The sequence below is a fragment of the Sardina pilchardus genome, chromosome 11, assembly GCF_963854185.1.
Source record: "Sardina pilchardus chromosome 11, fSarPil1.1, whole genome shotgun sequence".
Taxonomy (NCBI): domain Eukaryota; kingdom Metazoa; phylum Chordata; class Actinopteri; order Clupeiformes; family Clupeidae; genus Sardina; species Sardina pilchardus.
Genome location: NC_085004.1, coordinates 26,905,440 through 26,927,015, shown reverse-complemented (window position 1 = coordinate 26,927,015; position 21,576 = coordinate 26,905,440). Strand labels below are relative to the sequence as shown.

Genomic DNA, 21,576 nt, shown 5'->3' with positions numbered 1-21,576 from the left:
GACATTGATGAGTCGGAAGCATGACGAGGAAATCTTGCAGAGGAAGCGGCAGGCAGTAGGTAGGATAAGGCAGAGCAGATAGATAGATAGATAGATAGATAGATACTTTATTGATCCCCAAGGGGAAATTCAAGAGCAGCAGGGAAAGCAAGACTTCTAAAAACGTGAGGCGCTGAAAGTTAAAAATAGTTAAACTTTTGAGGTCACAGTTTTTTTTTTCAACAATAGGTTGTCGCTTAGATGCCTGCCTCAGCTAAGTCAGGATGCTAGTGATATAGCTAAATATAACATAACAACATGTACAGAAACAGAATCAATTTCTACCTCACTTGTTTTTAACACTCTCTACTTCGGAATACTCGTGTTCTGGAGGTGAAAAAAGCCTGTCAGTGTGAACAAGGCAGCTTAAATAAGGCGCTCTGAATGATCTCTGCCAGTGTAAGAGCAGAAGCTGATCAGCTGAACAGACAGCTTGGTAGTCAGCTGGGCAACTCAGAGAATCTTGGTGAGACCCTGTGGCTTGCCTGATCTAACGCTATGCTCCAGTTCTTGATATGGAAGGGCCTTAACGACTTTCACCAGGAAGTTTGCTACTTCATGATGTTTTGGTTATGATCGCTGAACACTGTGCCATTGTGTTAGATTTCCTCATTCTTCCTCTTTCTTGCACTGTCCATACCTTCCTCTTCCGTGACATCCCTCTTCCCTCTCTCCCTCTTCCCTCTCTCTCTCTCTGAGTAGACCGTGATCGTGACCGGGCGCGGGAGCGCTACGTGAAGGCCACGCTGAAGCTGCACGAGCTGCACAACGACTACGTGCTGGCCGTGCGGGCGGCCCAGGTGCACCACCAGCAGCACTACAGCCAGAGCCAGCCCGCCCTCCTCACCGCCCTGCAGACGCTGCAGGAGGAGATGGTCCTCGTGCTGTGAGTCAGGGGCCCACGGGGGTCTCTCTGTGTGTGTGTGTGTGTGTGTGTCAGTGATGCGCGGGCTGATCCAAATCGAGCGGGCGACCGCGGTCACCCGCGGTTATGGGTCAAGAAAAAATATTTTTAATGATATTCGGGTCATGTTTGGTCGGGTCGGTAAAAAAAAATATGCCGTTAATTTTTTGTCATTTATATCGTACATAATTGTCTTAGAAGAGAAAGACATAATTTGCAGCATTCCCACTGAAACGCAAGTCTATCCCCCACATTTTGTCACGAACATGTGTGTGTGTGTGTGTGTGTGTGTGTGTGCGTGTGCGTGTGTGTGTGCGCGCGCGTGCGCGTGCGTGTGCGTGTGTGTGTGTGTGCGTGCGTGCGTGTGTGCGTGCGTGCGTGCGTGTGTATTTCTTTCTCTTTTCAGGGTGGTGGTGGGGGGGTCTGTTTGTGTGCATGAATGTATGGATTTGTGTGTGTGTGATGCTGCCTTGCTTGAAGCTAGTGCAGTATGACCTTGTGGTTTGGATTATATATATATATGTGTGCTGTATGTGTGTTAGCTGTTTGGGTCTGAGTGTCTGTGTTAGAGAAAAGTGTGTCAAATGAGAGTGTGTGTGCTCTGTGTGTTATTTACATCTCTGTCTGCCGTTTCCCTCGCTCCCTTAAGAAGCGTTTGTTTCAGCCGTCGGGTTGTAAACGGCCAACACAGACACGGTGCGCAGTGCACTCAGACTCATGGAGACCTGTTGTGTGGCTCAGGAGAACAGCCTGGCTGCCTGCCACCAGTAGTTGTGCAGTTACTTAAGCACCACACCTCAAAAGCACATAAATGCAAGCTGAGCTCATGTTTTAACATGATGAAATCGGAGATATTTCAGTCTATACAACACATAGCATAAAAACTCTCCCGGGGTCCTTCAGGGAGCTGTGCGTATAGTCAGTGATAGCCTCTTTATGGGATTCAAATTGAACCCATAAGTTCCTTTTTATTTGAAGCAGAAGCCTGGAAGAGCTCGACGTTCTTATTTTTTACAGAGCCAACATAGAGAGAAAATGGATAATTTCCTGGTTATAAAAAGAGCACTGTATCTGTGTCTGAGTAGAGGAAGTTGGTCTGATTTATTTGCCTGAATATACAGTACTGCAGTTCACTCTAATAGCTCCCATGGCTGTCACCTAATCTCTGTTTAAGTAATCAGCCTATTCTGGCGATACAGAAATATGAGCTTGCCCTGCATTCCCTGGGTCCCTGTTTAATGTTGAACAAGGCCTCACTCCTTGACCTGTGAATGGAGTGGACCAACACAGCTTTTCCTTTCTCAGTGTTTAGTGCTGTGTTGTGTAATACAAAACTCTTATTATAAGGAAGAACCCCCAGAAAAACTCTCAGGGAGAATTATCTCATGTATCCCAGTGTTCAAGTTTTTTCGAGCACAGTAGAAAACACAAATAATGAAAAGCTCTATAAGCTAACATTGAATGTAAATTGTGAAAATTGAATTACTGCAAGTGTGAGATGATCGTCTCAGTCACTCTTTCATGGCTTTTCTCAACCCAGGAAGGAGATTCTGCAGGAGTACTTTGACCTGACCACCCTGCTCCATGAGGAGGTGGTGTTGGTGCACACAGAGATGACGAGCGCCCTGAACGCCATCAGCCCCGAGAGGGAGTACGACAGCTTCATCCAGCAGAACAGGTACTGCTCCACCCAGCGCTCCGCACGACATGTCACAACAACATCACAGCGAGCCCGTTTCCATGGACATACAGTACAAAAAAACTATAAACACTGCAGTAATAATAGCATCAGAGAAAGAAACCTGCAGTTCTGTTCTGCATGTTTTGCATTCCATCGTTAATCGTGTCGCTTAACAGAAGGTGTTTTCTCATCCCTATTCGTATGTATAGTGGAGTCGTGTGTGTTTGATTTGTTTTTCAACTGGACTGGAACGAGCACGGCTGAAGAAACAGAAGTGCTGAATGATATACAATATTTAGGCGAAGCTCATGTTCTGCCCCACCTGCTTAGCTTGATAGGACTCACTAGAAATGCACGAGGCTTTCTGAAAGGCTTCAGGCTCAGGTAGAGGGAGTGCTAGTGCTGTGTCGATCCAGGCAGAGAGAGAGAGAGAGAGAGAGCAGTTGCTGCTGGCGCCAGCTCTTGACTATCAATCTAAGATCTGTCAAGATCAGTCCAGACCTTACCACTGATAGGGTGCATGAGAATGACGGCTGACTACACACTCCTTTAGTGTCGAGAACAAGAATGTTTGCCAAGTTTTTTTGTTTTTTTTTCCAACCTCCAAAAATAAATATTTCATTTCATAAATAGTTTAATGCCCAGGTGTATGTTTTGTTCGTTCGAGATATGACTGTGTTGTAAACAAGGGCTTAGTAAACTTCCCTGTTCCAAGGTTATACGGAGCTGAGTCATATTTTAGCAACACTGTGACGAAGAGCAGGCCTCATCATCATGATTTAACATATATTTGTCAGTAGCTTTAGATGAAAAAACAACAAATGAGATTAGTGCCTTCAGATGATGAGGTTTTAATTGCACGAGCAGTCTATTACCCTTATTGCCCTTACTCTCCATATCAAAAAGCCAGCTACGGTTGTTATCATTTGATTAATCAAATGCGGTAGTTCTGCATCAGCGGCACTTCCTAAAGACAAACAAGCTGTGTAATACACACACACACACACACACACACACACGCACACACACACACACACACACAAACACATTCACACTAGCACATGGACAGGACCTAATAAACATTAAGGAAATGAGTCCACGGAGCCAGTGGGAACATTTGAAATCTCACTGTGCTCGTCTAAAGCTAACTGGCTCTGTCCATGCAGAACTAATTCTGGGTCACATTTCACAGGCCCGTGTTGGCAGGTGGTAAAAGGACACTGAAACAGCACGGCACATTAGGGACATCATGATGAGGACCTTTTAATTAGAGGTGCATTATGGGAAATGCACTTTAAATAAATGTGGACAGCTTTTTCTGCTTTTGTAGCTGACAGTAACTTTCATGTGTAATAATGATAAAGCTTTGAGACAATTGTGCCTGTGTGTGTGTGTGTGTGTGTGTGTGTGTGTGTGTGTGTGTGTGTATTCCCAGGTCAGTAGCGGAAGTGCCGGCGTGTGTGGAGTTTGACTGCAGTGTTCTGGAGGATGCGGAGAAGCTTCAGGCTGAGGAGCTGGTGCTCAACGAGCTCACTCTAGAAGGGCTTCAGCACAGGTGAGACTGCACCTGGGGCCTTCATTCATTCATCCATTCATTCATTCATGTACTCTCTCATTCACTCATTCATTCATGTACTGTACTCTCTCATTCACTCATTCATTCATGTACTCTCTCATTCACTCATTCATTCACTGCACCTTTTCTGTCTGTCTGACTGAATAACTGAATAACTCATGATTATTGCCTGTAGTTAAATATATAGTATATATACTCTTTTGATCCTATGAGGGAAATTTGGTCTCTGCATGTATCCCAATCTGTGACTGAATGAAACAGAGGTGAAGCACACACTAACCCAGAGCAGTGAGTTACAGCAGTGCTCAGGGAGCAGTGAGGGGATACTGTAGGTGCCTTGCTCAACAGCAGCGCTCGGGGAGCAGTGAGGGGATAGGTGCCTTGCTCAAGGACGCTTCAGCCGTGGGTGTGGACGTGGGAGAGCAGTGCTCAACCACTTCCCCTGCCCACATTTTCCCTACTGGTCACCGGATCGAACTGGCAACCCTTCGGTTACAAACCCAGAAGCCCTAACCAGTAGGCCACAGCTGCCCCGCAATACCCCACAATCACTTACACCATTCTAACAGACACACACACACACACACACACCACGACAAACACATACTCAGTAAAGTCATTACTGTCTTCCTTTTGCTAACCCACAAAATGCCCTCAAAGTAACTGACTCGCAGGTTTTTCTCGTCCATTTGCCTCTCCCCTCAACACACAAATACAATATTCTTCATTTTTCAACCCCAGCTCTTTTTTCAAATGTTACAAATTATTACAGTGTGTAATTATTATATTATAATGTTTCTCTGTTCAACTGCTTGATAGACCTTATTTATACCTTGCCTACTCTAACATGTGGTGAACAAAGATGTTGGTCTGTGTTCAGTTGGTTGTGTTCACAAAGATACTGAAGTCTGTCTCGATATCTGCAGCATTCTCAGTTGAGTTAGTGCTTGTCAAAAACCGAGCCAGTCTACATCTCTATGCGCAGAAACTACTACTCGATGCTGTCTTGGGGCTGTCATGCCTTCTCGCTCATACTTTCAGGCTCTATTTATGTCGCCATATTCTGGCCAGTGTCTGAAAAAAAAAAGTGCTAACTGATAGAGATCAGTTTCGCGGGTCATCTTTGACAGATTGCGTGTTCACTTCTTGTACTTCTCACTCTTCTCAGTGGGTCTGAGAAAGATTGTAACCATGCCACAAAAGCAGTGGTGATCTTATCAGGCTTTGCAGAAAGTGTATGTACTGTATGTAATTTAAGCTCAATGTTCCCAATAGCAGGCTAGAAAGTATATCTTCCAAAGAATACTGCAGGAAATGCAGCAATAGATACATTGCTTAAGGTGAAATGAAATGAAATTTCGAGCATCTGAGGCTCGGAGTGCACGTCCCCTAGAGAGAGAGAGAGTAGTATGAGGCGTCCACTGCATGCCCAGCGACAGGTCAGATCCACCAGTCATCATGACAGATGCTCTTTCATAGTGGTGGTGTTGCGGTCATGGGTTCGATACTCAAACCCACCATTGTGAATCGTTGTTGCTTTTGCGTCTGCTGATTACGCACACACTTGATTAATATTTATATGCACAGAGTGTACTCAGGATATAATGGTGGTGACTGTTTCTTTTTCTTTAATGGCTGCTACACCTACGCTTGCTGAGGAGTGAACACAACTCCTTTTTGTTTGATCCCGCAGTAAAGTTATCCAGTGCATTCTCCATGGTCAGGAAATACAGTACATGACTCATCTTCCCTCTTCATATTTCCATTTTATAGCTTAGTGGCGTCAATAACGGTGTCTGATTGCAGTCAGTCACTGTAGGTCATCAGTAGTTTCATCAGTGTTACAGTGTCATCAGCAATGTCATCAATATTTCAGTCCAGGAGTGCAATCTCCTTAACTGAAGGATTCCATTTCCCTTCCACTGCACAATCTTTTACTGCTTACCATTTACATCAGGCTTGCGAACGCTGTTCGGTATGCAAAGCTTGACAAAAAGAGGAAGAATTGAATAGGGAGTTCATGGTACTGTCATTCACTGAACTGCATATTAGAATGAGCACAATTCTTCTCTCCTCACCACCAGTATTGCCGGGAAACGGAGATGCTACTGTCTCATTATCGCTAATAATTGAAGCATAAAATTCTCAATTTCATTCTGATTGATTTGAGAAATCGCATAGATTGATCCCAAAGTAATGTTCCCAGCTGTCCTAAGTAATGAGGCAATCATCGTAGAGCAATGTTTCACTTTAATAATGCAATCGTAATGCATCATCAAACCTTGTAATTATCGAGCTCCTTACTCCGGCAAATCCTGCTTATCAGCCTCTTTGTGATGTGGGCTTCATTGGGAGAGCATGTAGGTTTTTTCATATGGCAGGGTGAATATTGGTTTAGCTCGAGAATAGTGACTCTAGTGAATATTGAAACTTATTTTCGTATATGCCATAAGTAAGGCAATATCCAGCACCCCACATCATGTGCACAGTCTGTGCAAAGACTGTATCCATATATGGATTTATAGATTGTAATATAATATATAAACTTTCCCTTGAGTTCCTTGGAAGTGCAGACACTTTGAATCGTATCCTCACAGTATCATGAGGATTCCTTGCTTTTTAATCAAATTGATCGCATCTGGAGACCTCCATCCATATGTATATAATATGGAGAACAGTAATTTGATGGCTCAGTCTGATATACTAGGTATCACCACCAATGTTTATTTATTCTTAAATAGATCTGGTATTGGCCACATGATATAGTCATGCTGGATTCTGTGATATAGTCACTCGCAGTATTGTCAATTGTATTTCTTCCACAAGAATATCATTTGGACAAACCTACAAGAACTCATGGGAGAATGATTCTAATCTGTTCCACACAATGCGTTGTACGTGTTTTAATTTGAATCTGACAGAGAAAGAAAAGGCTCTGCCGTCAACCGTTGCTGATATTGAGTTGGCTACGTGCGTTCCCAGGGAGATGGGTAATTTTCTAGCTCTCTGACTCCCCTGAATGTACATGCTGCGGTGCATTCATCCACATCAGTGTACTTGCCTACTGTAGGTGTCTAAACCATAACCTTGAGAGTTGCTGTCACTTTGCTCTACCCGGGTTCTGCACGGGGGAACGGTATAACCAGCGTGTTCTCTTTATGCGCTCTGGTCGTGCAGGCTGACCACGGTGGAGGACGAGCTGCTGACCTTGACGACCACGCTGGGGAACCAGCAGGCCACTGTCACCCAGCTGGAGCTGGACCTGCAGTCCGAGCAGGAGGGCCCGGTACTCAGTGGACAAAGGTAAGCCTGTGGGTCTCTATGCATGAGCTGGACATCTCTGACCTTTGTGTCTACTGTATATGTGCATGTTTGTATGAAGTTCTCTTTCTCTCTCTCTTTCTCTCTCTCTCTTTCTCTCTCTCTCTCTCTCTCTCTCTCTTTCTTTTAGTCTTTCTCTAGTGAAAATTGACACATGCGTGAAGATCTGAGAGCGTGATAGAAAGCAGTTGGGTTGATCTATTAATGTGTTGACTGGTAAATGGAGATGCGCGACTTTTTCACACTCTTGCCCACGTGTTTGTCTCAGACAGCAGCAGCAAGCTTGTGCACACTGCACAGACATGTGATGAAGCCCCACACGTAGGCGTGTCTCACCAGCTCTGAGAAGTTCCTCCTGGGTAGTAGCTGTGAGCTATAAGCTATTCCTCTGGAGACCTCATCAGTACTCCCACTTCCATTCTAATCTCTTCTTTTTCTCTGTCTCTCCGTCTCTGTCTCTCCCTCTCTCCTTCTCTCCTTCTCTGTCTGGCACACACTGTTCCCCTGTTTTCTTGCTCTGCTGCAGGACTGATTAGGTTGACGGTGGTGCGGGTGGATGTAGTCAGAATGAGAAGTGATGTAGGGTGGCCTGTGCTCATTTGTCTTGGTTTATGTGGCTGTCCAAAGCCATTAGCACTTACAGCTGATTTATGGGGAGTTAATACGCTGTATAATTAATAAGAAGCCTCTCCGGTGGATGTCAGAAGAGTATTACTCTGGTTTTTTAGTGGGTTCAGTCTTTAAAGAGTGTGTGTGCCGTTGTGCCTCTGTGGTGTGTGTGTGTGTGTGTGTGTGTGTGTGTGTGTGTGTGTGTGCAGTGCGTGTGTGCGCGCCCGTGCGTTTCCTTTTTGAGTGTGTTTTCGAGAGAACCGTACGAGCCCTCAAGTCCACTTTGATCAGCGTGAAAGGGCGTTGCGTGTTGACACAAATTGCACATTAGACGCGCACAACACGTCAGCCCATCATAGGCGTCCTCAGAGGCTGATGAGGTGCTCTGATTAGCGCCCGCGCTCCTGCTGGAGCTCGTTAATGCGCCACGGAGCGCATCTGTGGCAGCTGGGGCGAAGGGGTTCAGGCTCTAATGGCAAAGCAAATGAGAAGTCTTGGAGGAGTTGGGGGGGACGTACGTGCGTGGCTGAACTTGTGCGCACTTCTGTTTGTTTGTCTGGTGTTTGTGGAAGTGTGTGTGAGTTTTTGTGAGTGGGTGGGTCGATAGTTTTGTATGTGCATAGTGGTCTATGTCTATATGTGTCTATGTGTATTATAATATGCAACTTTTCTTGTAATAAATGTAATGTTTCAGTACATTTTTGTATTTGTGTGTGTGTGTGTGTGTGCGGGCGTGCGTGCGCGTGCGTGTGTGTGTGTCTGCAGGATATATCAGTACAGCAAGCGCAACGCTCTGGAGGACAGCCGTCAGCAGGTGCTGGTGTCCATGGTGGCGCGGGCGCGGCTGGAGGCCCAGAGGCTGCTGCTGGCCGAGGCGCTCCAGAGGCTGGGCTCCCGCGAGCCGCCGCGCGTCCACCTGGACGAGGACGACCGCCGCTCCATCACCTCCACCACCTCCAGCGTGAGTGGCCCTCTGGGGACAGACACACACACACACACACACACACACACACACACACACACACACACACACATGCACACACGCACACACGCACACAAGACATGCACAGATACACACATGCACACAGAAACACGGGCAAGAACAAAACGCACACACACTTGCCAAGTAGCTGTTATGCATCGATCTGGACGATGACTGCCACTCCATCACCTCCTTCCCCTCCAGCATGAGTGAGCAATACACACACACACACGCACGCACGCACGCACGCACGCACGCACGCACGCACGCACGCACGCACGCACGCACGCACGCACGCACGCACGCACGCACGCACGCACGCACACACACACATGTACTGTAGCTGCAGCCAGTGGAAGGACTGACCGTGTGAACATAATTGTTAGTCATTTCTTCCGCTCATTTCACTTTCCCTTTCCTTGAAAGAGCGTGTCATCCTAGTGGCCCTATGAAGACTCAGTCCACTCTTGCTGTAAACTCGTCCGCTCCTGTACTCCAGTTCACTCCTGTGATCTCTATTTTTCTCTCTCTCTCTCTCACGTTCACTCCGAGGCCATTTGCTCTCTCACTCCTCACCTCTCTTCACTCTGCCACTCTCTTACTCCGGTCATCTGCCCTCTCTTCCTCTCTTCTTTTGTCTCCTCTTGTTCCTCTCTCTCTAATAGTTTCGTGGTAATCACTGTGTGGAGCTAAAAGTGACCTGTGCCTGCCTAACACACACACACGCATGCATGGTGCTGGTGCAAATGTCCACGGAAGCAGATAGTAAATACTACAGTAAATGTTTCACCCATTGTCTGAAGGGATTGGATTCCTGTCTGACAGTAACCTTGTGTGTGGCCTGTCACAGTCAAGCCTGTTTGTACTAGTCAGTATTAGAGAAGTTGTGCGTTGGGGTGTGTGTGTGTGTGTGTGTGTGTGTGTGTGTGTGTCGACCAGGACATTACTGCCTCTGTCACGTTTGCAAAACGGCTATGTTGCATTAATGCTGTGAAGCAGTTCTATTTATGTTCATACAAGGAGTGTCTCAGAGGTGTCACTGCAACAGAGTCTTTCTACATAGAGTTGGCTTTTTATATATATATTTAATGGCAAGCAATCCACACTGACTAACTGTCTCTCACCAAACCTATTGATAGAATGTAGCCTTATATGCTGCAACCACGTGTCATATACGTGGTTAAAGAATCTTGGCGCCTATTTTTCAAGCTAATGGCAAGTGAGCGGACAGCAGTCAGACAGACAGTGCTGCAGTAGCTCCTCACTAGGCTGGTATCAAAAGGGTTCATAGTGTGAACACACACTTGCGACCGCACTGCAGTAGTGACCTTTCCACGCCACAGATCTGGTGTGAATGAGGCATCATAGTACACACGTAGCCTCCGCGTTTAAACACAGAACATGACCAGCGACGGGTCTTTTTGCGCAGAACCACTATTAGAACTTCTATTCTTTAGCTGGGTTGTGGTCGCAGCGTGGTTCACGCTACGCTTCAGAGTAAGAGCAACTGAGCCATGCTTCAGACACAATGCAGGTGGTGTGTTCAAGACACACGTGTGTTAGTGTGTGTTTTTGAGTGCGTTAATTTTCGTGTGTGCAGGCACAAGTGTCTATCTGTGTGCCTTGTATGTATGTGCATAATAGTATGTGTGAGTGTGTGTGTGCGGCTGTATGTGTGTGATCCTGGAAGACACGCACAAGTCAGTAAAAACTACTAGACACTATGACGACACTGCTCTAACGACATTCTGCAATTCTGCATCGTCCTTCTGCATTGCTTAATACCTACAGCTTAGTTACTGTTGCTATTATGAAGTTGTAGTGAATGGTGGACTAACCACAACTGCAGCATGAGGAATAATGTGCCATATCAGGACTTTCAGCATGGCCGCTGGATCATTAAGCCTAGTTCTGGGGGAAAACTGTATACAGAAAAGGGTCAAAATATTTTGAAGGCGTAATCCATCTTCAGGCTTTCTATGCAACATCTTCGTAAAATAATCTAACCATTTTGCCCGAAAGGTTTTTAGATTTGTGCAAGATTAAAGACACGATGCCAATAGGAGGAAACACACAGTGGATACTATTTAATGGCCCATTACCTTTGATATTGAGCTCCACATTGATGGAATATGCTTTGTGTATGACGCTCCTCAGAGACGCTTAATCTCTGCCTGTGCTTGTTGCTGTGCTTGTTGCTATTGTAAGTTCTTTGAAGTCTGGGTAATAAATAAACCAAAGAAGTCTTCCCTGAATTGCACTTTACTTTTTAAATGTCGTTAGTCATCAGTGGTGTGCCCCAGACCTTGTCCTCGTGTCCATTGTGCTGCATTGCTTTCTATTAGCAGAGGAGCTTCACATGCTTCAAGTGCAGGTACAGTAGAGTAGAGCATTCGTAGCAGAACTGAAGATGGCGGTGTAGAGGATGCAAGGCTTGCGGCACGTAGTTTCTCAGCATGTGGGACTCAGTCACAGAAGCTACCGTACGAGAGATGGTGTTGGTTTAGAGTCCTCTCCCAGGCCCTCTGTCCTTCCCCATCTGGCCAAAGCAGGAAGTTTGGTCATTCAAATGTAACAGATGACTAATGGTGTTACAGTGTGTGTGTGTGTGTGTGTGTGTGTGTGTGTGTGTGTGTGTGTGTGTGTGTGTGTGTGTGTGTGTGTGTGTGTGTGTGTGTGTGTGTGTGTGTGTGTGTGTGTGTGTGTGTGTGTGTGTGTGTGTGTGTGTGTGTGCTGTACTGTATGTGTGTGTGTGTGTGAGTGTGTGTGTCTGTTTGTGTGTGTGTGTGTGTGTGTGTGTGTGTGGTGTACTGTGTGTGTGTGTGTGTGTGTGTGTGTGTGCACTGTATGTGTGTGCTGAGTGTGTGTGTGTGTGTGTGGGGGGGGGGGGTTCATGAGACAATTTGGGCTGACTGACTTCCTTCCACCCTCAGTAGCATTCTTCATTTGCTTTGCTATGAATAAAATAGACAGAGGACTGTGTTGTTGACAAGAAAGAGTTATCTTTTTAACTTGATGGATGTTTAGCGATCGTGAGGAGCCAGTATCCGGTCCTGATTTTTTGTAGGAGGAATGAAAGCAGCCTGGTGTAGACACTGCAAATAGACACGGGCCTAGGTCTGTGTCCACACCTGGTCAGGCTTTTGGTATTAGACAAAGTTATGCACAATGGTTTGGACCTCTCCCCATTTTATGAACACATCAGAATACAGTGAGAATACCACAGAATTCTACGGAAGATAGTTGTGTTAACTTCACCAACAAGTGAGAAGAGAGTATTAAATGTTGTAAGATGAATTTGGGGAAGTTACAAAATGTTGTATGTGTGTTAAAGTGGCAAAGCTTCATACTTGAGCAATGTGGATAATATAATTGTGTGGGCCACAGGGAAGCTATGCCAAAAATCAAAAAGCTCAACATCTCATTAGCATCTTAGCTGAGCAAATGTCGCACTAAAAAGCAAAATTACCCCTCTCCATTGTAAATCCCACAGTGGATTTTACTAGACAACAAACCATAACGTAACGTAACCTCTATCAGACTCATGAGCCATCCAGCCCTATCCTGGCAGGGAACCATGATTGATGCTCAGATTTAAGATACCCTGAAGCACTATAGGCAGTAGTCAGTGGGGAATGGCCCATTTGCTTCAGTGTACATGCTGCTGTGGCTGACTTATTTCCATAACGCTGCATCCCAAATAAAGCGCACGCAGGCCACCCAGGGCAGACGTCACGTGCATGAAAATGAGCTGCTTTGCCACAGAAGAGGCACATTTAGATTTAGACGAACAGTACTGTATGTGTGTGTAAGGACAGATAGCACTTGGGCTCATATGAATGTTGCAAATGCAGAGGCACCAGACCCAGTGTAAACACTGCACGGGGGCCACCGGCTGATGATGGGGAAGATAAGGAGCCACATAGACAGGCCTAATGATGGTATCTCTGTCTCTTTGTGTCTTTTTTCTCTTTTATACTCTCTCTCTCTCTCTCACTCACCCTCTCTCTTTCTCTAAATCCTTTCTCTCTCTCTATCTGCTATTCTGTTGTTGTTTTCTCTCCCAGGGTGGAGAGAGGGAGTTCCGGCTGCCCAACTTGGATTCTGTCATGTCTCATCTCGGCGCCCTCTTCAAGCCCAAGTACACGGTCAGTCCACTCTTGCTGTAAACTCGTCCACTCCTGTACTCCAGTTCACTCCTGTGATCTCTATTTCTCTCTCTCTCTCTCTCTCTCTCTCTCTCTCTCTCTCACGTTCTCTCCGAGGCCGTTTGCTCTCTCACTCCTCACCTCTCCTCACTCTGCCACTCTCTTACTCCGGTCATCTGCCCTCTCTTCCTCTCTTCTTTTGTCTCCTCTTGTTCCTCTCTCTCTATTAGTTTCTTTGTTAACCCCCCCATCCTTTCCCCTCCCTGCCTCTCCTCTGCCATAACCCCACACTCCTGCTCTTTTTACCACCAGTCCTTTCCTTTTAGTCCCTACTTTGCTGCTCCTCCCTCCCCAGCTCTCTCCAACTGGCACACAGATGCTAGTTGAGGGCTTTTAGCACTTGTGGTTAAAAGTGCTCACATTTTTTGAGTGCTTCCAGGTGTGATTTAATGGTCAGAGGAGGACACTGTGGCATTATAAGAACTTGCTATTACTTATAAAAGTTACAAAAAATACCAAAGTGTTCTTTCTATACAGAAACTGCAAGTCATAGATGAACGTCTTGACATGCAGTAAGTGGGCTGCGTCTGTAGTGTGAGGCTCTGTGTTGATGTGTTTCCTGTGAGGAGAGTATAGCGGTATACTCCTGTACTGTTTTGATGTGTTTCCTGTGAGGAGAGTATAGCGGTATACTCCTGTACTGTTTTGATGTGTTTCCTGTGAGGAGAGTATAGCGGTATATTCCTGTACTGTTTTGATGTGTTTCCTGTGAGGAGAGTATAGCGGTATACTCCTGTACTCATGTCCTGTCGTGTCCTGCCAGGTGCCCCCAGCGCTGACCCCAGTGGCTGAGGTGGACATGCCTCTGACTCAGCAGGGCTGGTACCATGGGGCAATCCCTCGCCCAGAGGTCCAGGAGCTGCTCAAGAGCGATGGAGACTTCCTGGTTTGTTCTTATCACCATGCCAACACAGGATAGGTTATCAATGTGACCATTGTCACCAGAATCAGTGTGTGTGTGTGTGTGTGTGGGGGGGGGGTGTATTGACATAAAGGAAATGATTTGAAGTAAATGTGGTTGTCTCTGAATGAATATAAGACTGACTGATAGCTTAAGGAAATGTTTGCTTTCCAAATATGGTCAAAGAAGGACATGTAGATCAAGTTATCAATAAGTGAATCATGTATGGTGGATCAGTCGCAAATTTATGTGCAATTAATGTGTTTGTATGTGTCTGTGTGTGATATTTGTTCAAGGTGCGGGAAAGTCAGGGTAAACAAGAGTATGTGCTCTCAGTACACTGGGGAGGACAGTGTCGGCATTTCCTGATCCAGAGCGCAGATGTAAGACTGTGTACCTGCGTGCGTGCGTGTGTGTACCTTGTATGTTTGTGTACATATGTGTATTTCCTGTATGTGTGTGTATGTGTACTGTAGGTGTGGTTTTATACATCAATATGCTTGATTCTCTCTCTCTCTCTCTCTCTCTCTCTCTCTGTGTGTGTGTGTGTGCGTGTGCGTGCGTGCGTGTGTGTGTGTGTGTGTGTGTGTGTGTGTGTGTCTGTGTGTGTGTAGAACATGTTCCGTCTGGATGGTGCCAGCTTCCGCAGTGTCCCTCTGTTGGTGAACCACCTCCGAAGCTCCAATCAGAGTGTCACCAAAAGGTGTGACATCATACTCAAAAGACCCATACTCAAGGTACACACACATAAACAAACACACACACACACACACACACACACACATGCATGCATGCATTCATGCATACAAACATTTGTATAAGCACACACAGACATATTTACACTATACACACACACATTATAACCACATACGCATATGCACACACATAGACATATTTACACTACGTACAGATACTCAACTGTCATTTTCAGTTCCTCCCTGAGGTACACACACACACACACACCCACACACACACACACATATTCCCTATGTAATGTTGGTGCAGTGGATCCCATATGCCGGATCTACATAGGATCTCCCAGATACTGGTACGCCCAATTCCTTTCTCAAAGAAAAAAAAAAAAATCCCATCTACTGTTTCTCAGGTTGACCTAGTGTACCCTGTGTCAGAGCGAACACATGTATTGTGTAACCATTGCTTTACTGGAATAGTTTGAGATTACAGTCCATTAGGTATGAACTAAGCACAGAAACCCTTTGAGAAGAATCTTCTTGTTTTGGGAATAAAGCAACTAATCTGCTCCTAATTGACCTCACTTAGGAATTTGTCTACTTGTCTTTAGGTTTCATTATATACAAATTAATCAGTAGAATTAATTTGGTCTGTTGATGTTCAGATGCAATCATCGGGGTTCTACTAATTAGTGGAAGCCAAGCGACAATAAATGTTGTGTTATTCAAGTGCCTATTTACGCAGAAATGCGCACACACACACACACACACACACATATAAATATACAGAGAGAGAGAGAGAGAGAGAGGGAGGGAGGGTATTAATTGAGCCTTTTCTCTTCTCTCAGTGCTTTAGGCAGCCATAAATCATGAATCAGCAGTAAAAGTTTTTTTTAGTGTTCTTTGCAGTAAAACTTTTACAGGGCCTGAAATGCAATATATTGGTGAAATTGACTGTAATGACCCCTGTTGAAGATAGTTAAGCAAAGGTCAGCATTGTAATTGCTTTCATATGAGCGTGTTGAGGCTGCTCCAGAGAGGGAGGCATGCTGTGCAAGTGGTGTGCTTTGCGTCTGTGTGTGTCTCTGTGCACGTGCTCACACATTTGATGGTAAACCTGCACATATAGAGACATAAATAGACATACACCCACATACTCATACGTGCACACACACACACACACACACACACACACACACACACACACACACACACACACACATACACACACACGGAGACTATAGTATACACCAACACAATTGAAACAGTTTTGGCTTAAAGCAACACTAAAGAGTTTTTTGTACCTTGAAATAATGTTTCCAAAACAATTTCAGTGGTTCATCAACTCGTAACAGGGTGAGCGGCACTTCTGTATTCTCTTTATGACCCCTATATCGGATATAACTACACTATTACCAGATCGGGGAGCAGATCTGTAGTTTGATGGAATGAGACAAATTTGACTTGCTTCGATGTCACAATACATCATAGTATCATAAAATCATGCAACATACTCTACCTTGGCTGTGGACATTGTTATTTGCTGGATAAACAAATAGCGTGCGTGCGATAGAGGAAATGTGCTTTAGTGTTGCTTTAAAGGAACACGCTAACTAATTACTGGGTAATTAGCTTGTTTGCTGTCTTCCTCAGAGTTAGACAAGAGCAAACACACACTTCTCTTTTCTGTGTATGCACAGAAACACGCTTAGCCTGATTCAGTAGGTTGATAGCCTACAAAATAAACAAATAATCATGAAATGTAAAAGCTATTTCATCTACAAATGTTCTGTGGTGTCCCCATAGAATAGTTCCACAGCTAGTAGATTCTTATCAGAATTGTTGCTCGGCAACTGTATGACTTTGTGATCTTGTGAACAGTTGCATTCTAAGCCCATTTATATAGAACTAGAACGAAATGCGGCCTCAGCCATGCTATACAACGGCATCGAACACGATTCATAATCAAGGACTGGAACTATCCATTTTATAAGACCAGCAGGGGCGTAGCCAGAGGGGTGGCTGAGATTCAATTGGCCACCCCAGGTGCCACCCCAAAATCCTTGTCTACTATTCGCCATTAACAGTCAGAGGCGAGACATTTCTTGATGCACTTGCAGCACACTAGTTTGAAATATCAGGGTTCAGAAATATAAGCAATCTAGCAAACATGCTTGCAGTTATAGGCTACATGGCTTATTGTTTTTAGCATGTGAGTTTACAATAGGCCTACTGCTTGCGCTAACACGAAAACATACCTTTTACCTATCGCATCTGCCAGTGCCCATTTATCTTATTACACACACAAAACCCAGTATTCCAATTGTAGAATCACGTAATAGGCACATTTTTATATCTGCCTATTCTAATTACTCAGCCGACACTGTTGTATTGTAAAAAGTCTACTACCCTAATGTAATATTGACATTGTGGAAAGTTTATAGCTTAGGCCAGTGTTTCTTAAATGGTGGGTTGGAACCCAAAAGTGGGTTGTGGTACTGATCTGAGTGATGGGTCGCGGAGCTTGTGGCTAAAAAGAAATTAAAAATCGCCAATTCAAAATGCTACCTGATCAGATCTATCATTGGCCCGTTATTTTGATAAAATGTATTCGTAGCCTATGTCAGCCATTGCCATGGCATGGACATAGACAATGTTTATGTGACAGGTCATGTTAGATATAATGTTAGGGAGCTATTTTATAAAAGTATGCATCATTTTAAGATATCATGTGAAACGCAAGTTGGCTGCAACTCTTAAAACTTGAAGTAAGATAGAATGTGATTAACTTAAATTGAGGACAAAATAAGACAGTGTAGGGTGCACATGAGAGCATAAAACCATCCAAACTAAAGTGCCACTTGGAAACAACGCACCCCTGTCAAAGACAAACCTGTCGAGTAGTACTTTGAGGTAATATCAGCAGTTAAAGACTTCACAAATGTAATGCCAAACATCTGCATTTTCCACACAAATAGGCCAGGCACTTTGTGTGTCTTATGTAGGCTACCTCACCATATTTGTTGGCCTGAATGCTAAATATAGTTATATAAATATATATATATATATAGTATATATATGTAGTTTATGAACTTGTGAAATTATGGGTTCCAAAACCAGATCAGTTAAGAACCACTGGCAAAAAAACATTTCACACTTCCACTTTTGCTCAAACGGGTTTTGTTCAGAGCTGAAAATGAGCTGAAAACTGTATTTGACATTTTATCCAATTACAAAGACATTTGGTCTTTGTCCTTCTTTGTCCTTCAATTTATGAGTATGGTGCTTGGTGCATGGTTTTACTCATGCATGTGTGCTAATTTAACAACTTGAGCCTGTTTCTGTTTATCTAGATGCCACCCTTGAATTAACCAGTGCCCCACTAGGGCCACCCTTGTTACAAATCTCTAGAATCGCCACTGAAGACCAGTCAGCCTATAGCTCCCTTTTAGCTGTAGGCTATCATGTGACAGTGTGTGGTATCAGGAAGTTACATTTACATATAAGCTTTTAAGATTTGAGTTTACCATTTGGCTCACTGCATACTGAGTTGGTAGGCTTTTCCTTTTGAAGTTCATGACGTTGATGGGATATGTTCATCTGTTCAGGGTTATTCCCTCTGGAGCCAAGAGGCAGAGTGCACCCCCCCCCTTTTATGAGTTCTGACTTCAGTCACTACTGAGTGGATTGCTGATTTCTTTTTATGAGACTGCTCACACATGTTTTGAATTGGTGTGCAATATCCCTCATTCATGTTCTTCTTTCTGTCCGTCTGTTTCCTTCTATCGCTCTCTTTTTCTCCTCCTCTTTGAAGGACAAATGGGTTCTGGAGCATGATGATGTCATCTTGGGTCAGAGCATTGGGCGGGTGAGCTCTCATGTCTGTGTGTCCACTGATGGGGCTGCGTTTTACAATACAGGATGACATGTGACATTAATGCGCTCATTCAGTTCAGCTTGTGTATGTCTGCGTCTCTGTGTGTGTCATATATAATTTAGGTGTTTATGAAGTACTGCACTTTTGTTATCTTTTTTGTTGGGCCTTTAATCATTTGCACAGCTAATCTTCTTAGATAGACATGACGTCAAGTTTCTTGTAACCTTGACAGCGTGTGTGTGTGTGTGTGTGTGTGTGTGTGTGTGTGTTTGTGTGTGTGTGTTTGCATTTATAGGGCAACTTTGGTGAGGTGTTTAGTGGTCGCTTGCGCTCTGATAACACTCCGGTGGCTGTTAAGTCCTGCAGGGACAACCTGGCGCCAGATCTGAAGAACAAGTTTCTAATGGAGGCCAGGTGAGGACACACTCATTCATTCACACACACACACACACACACACACACACACACACACACACACACACACACACACATACACACACACACACTCACAGTGTGTGCAATGCATCCTCAATAATTGGCAGGTTGGGATGCCATTCATCCTGAAGTTTTACTAATTGGTTAAGACAGCTGAACTGCCTTGGCATTGTAGTTGGTAGACCAGGAGAGGCTGGACGTGCAATCTATTAACTTAAGAGCACTGGACAGAAGCCCATCTCCAGGGCTGGTTCTCTGGTGCTATGATATCGAGTTGGTGCAGTTGCTCGCTGGATGGTGTTTCAAGTCCCCAACATCGTCTTCCAGGCAGCGCTGCCACCGTCGACTTAAAGGGATTGTCCGGAGTAAAATGCACTTTAGATCAATTTACGGATGATTGGGAGTACATACTTTGAGTTGACATCAAATCATGTCATTCGGATGTGTTTTGAGAATTCGATTCGATTTTACCGTTTTTAGCCAAAACTCGTTAGCCTGGAAGTGAACGGGGCACGTCCTTTCGCCGCTACAAAACGCTATTTCTATACCTCTTCTACTGTTCCAAACAACATTACACTTACGTGGTAGTGAGTAGAGGGTCCCTAAAACCAAACCGAAGTATCCCCAGGTCCCCCGGAAAGGTACTGGCTTGATTAAATTCATTCTGGACTCTCTATCCGACCACATAAAGACCTCGGGATACTTCGGCGCTTTCGCTTTCGCTTTTCGTTTTCGCTCGTTTTATGCTTGCATATTTCTCTGCAGAGAGTTTTACCAAACTCGTCAATCGGTCAGTCTGCCGTGCCTTTTCGTGAGATTTCACATGACACTTCCTGGAGTAGACCATGGGTGCGTGCCCAAGGGCTCCTGAAATTGCAAGCGTGGTTCTACCGCTACAGACCACTAGGGCGGCCGAAAAAAGACATCGTTCGACCGGTAATGACTCATTTAATCATATATAGGGAGGGAAAGTAATCTCATCGCCACCTGGTGGTTGCGTTCCTAGAGGCTAGCGGGAGTTGATGGGATTTTCTTTTAGAAAAAATATATCTCGGCCCACGATCGGAAGTTAGTTAAATGCCTTCAATATGCTATCCATGTAGGTCAGCTCTATTGCTTCTAGTGGTCATACTTTATTTTTTAGGATCAGTTTAATTGTTTTGCGTTTGTTTGTAACATGGTGATAACGAACTACAGTAGCTAGCTACAGTAGCATTTGACGTCACCAGTTTGGGCGCTCCATCTCCAACTGATCAAAACGGCAATTTGCTTAACTTGCTTATCATATTTTTGTAAAAACAGAGAGCAATGTAAACCGCGTGGTAATTACCTTTATGTTGGGATAACTTGTGTTGTGCTCCTACTCACACAAGAGCTGGCAGTAAGTGTGATTGTCTACTACTAACCAACTAGCTAACAGGCTAATAAACAAACCATGCTAGGTGAGTAACGTCGTCGAAGGGTGTCACGTCACTTGAAGTTGTAGTCCATTTATGAAATGAAACGAGCAATTACGTTTTTTTTAAATAAGGCGAAATAGAGTCTGATATTTTCACAGTTAGTAGATTATTACAGTATGCCGACTGAAAAATATTTTTGGTGGTTAAGATCGCTGGTATAGCTGCGTAGTATTTTTTTGAAAAGTCGGTCTATGGGACTTGACATTGGAGCTGCTCTTCGATAGGAACGCAACCACTTGGGGCGCTGGTTTTCACTTTCCCTCCCTATAACAGTATGGAAGAAATTGATTAACTGAAAAACGTTGCATACTGTAGTTTACCTTTAAAGGCTCGCCTATAACCCCAACCCTGACCTTAACCCATGTCCAACCCTAGTGCCTTCCAGGCAGTGGAAGATAACGTTGGGAGCCTAAAACACCAAGAAACCGGTTGCTCACGTTGCTACCCCTCCAGAACCGGCCCTTCCTATATCTTCCTGGTTAGTCATGGACAGAAGTAAAACTATAAGTACAGAACTGTACTGGAACGAGGGACTATAGTAGAATACGCAGTGTAGGTTGAGTATTATTTAAATTTGAATGCTTTTCCTCATTCAGGTAGGTCCAAAGAGGTTCATATTTCTTTGCTGAGGTGAAGTACAGGAGTTTGAGCGCAACAGGTAGCACGTTAAACAGTAAGAGCAGCAAGGCTGTAGAAGAGCAGCCCTGTGGTTCATTATGCATATGGGGCGCAGAGAAAGCATATCGGCTTATGTCTTGGCCTTAATAAATTAGCATAAATTATTTTGGCTGTACAGTGACTACATCTATTCTACACGAGACCTAGTCCTATGTAAATCCATAATGCAATGGAAGACCATTCAGCATGTATAACATGTGTTGTGAATTATTG

At 44.5% G+C, this 21,576-nt stretch overlaps 1 protein-coding gene across 3 annotated transcripts in view; it reads left to right on the top strand.

Annotated features, from left to right (window-relative positions):
- Positions 1-21,576, top strand: part of fes (FES proto-oncogene, tyrosine kinase) — a 35,261-nt gene that overhangs the window by 5,246 nt on the left and 8,439 nt on the right. For 2 of the 3 annotated variants that reach the window (XM_062549718.1, XM_062549717.1), the window contains exons 5-15: positions 742-925; positions 2,484-2,621; positions 4,060-4,179; positions 7,378-7,503; positions 8,896-9,091; positions 13,180-13,260; positions 14,084-14,206; positions 14,518-14,604; positions 14,836-14,958; positions 18,728-18,781; positions 19,086-19,204. In XM_062549718.1, coding sequence (XP_062405702.1) covers positions 742-925; positions 2,484-2,621; positions 4,060-4,179; positions 7,378-7,503; positions 8,896-9,091; positions 13,180-13,260; positions 14,084-14,206; positions 14,518-14,604; positions 14,836-14,958; positions 18,728-18,781; positions 19,086-19,204 — 1,351 coding nt within the window. Of the gene's footprint in view, positions 1-366; positions 506-741; positions 926-2,483; positions 2,622-4,059; positions 4,180-7,377; positions 7,504-8,895; positions 9,092-13,179; positions 13,261-14,083; positions 14,207-14,517; positions 14,605-14,835; positions 14,959-18,727; positions 18,782-19,085; positions 19,205-21,576 lie in introns of those variants that run through there. The other variant, XM_062549719.1, reaches the window with a different exon arrangement.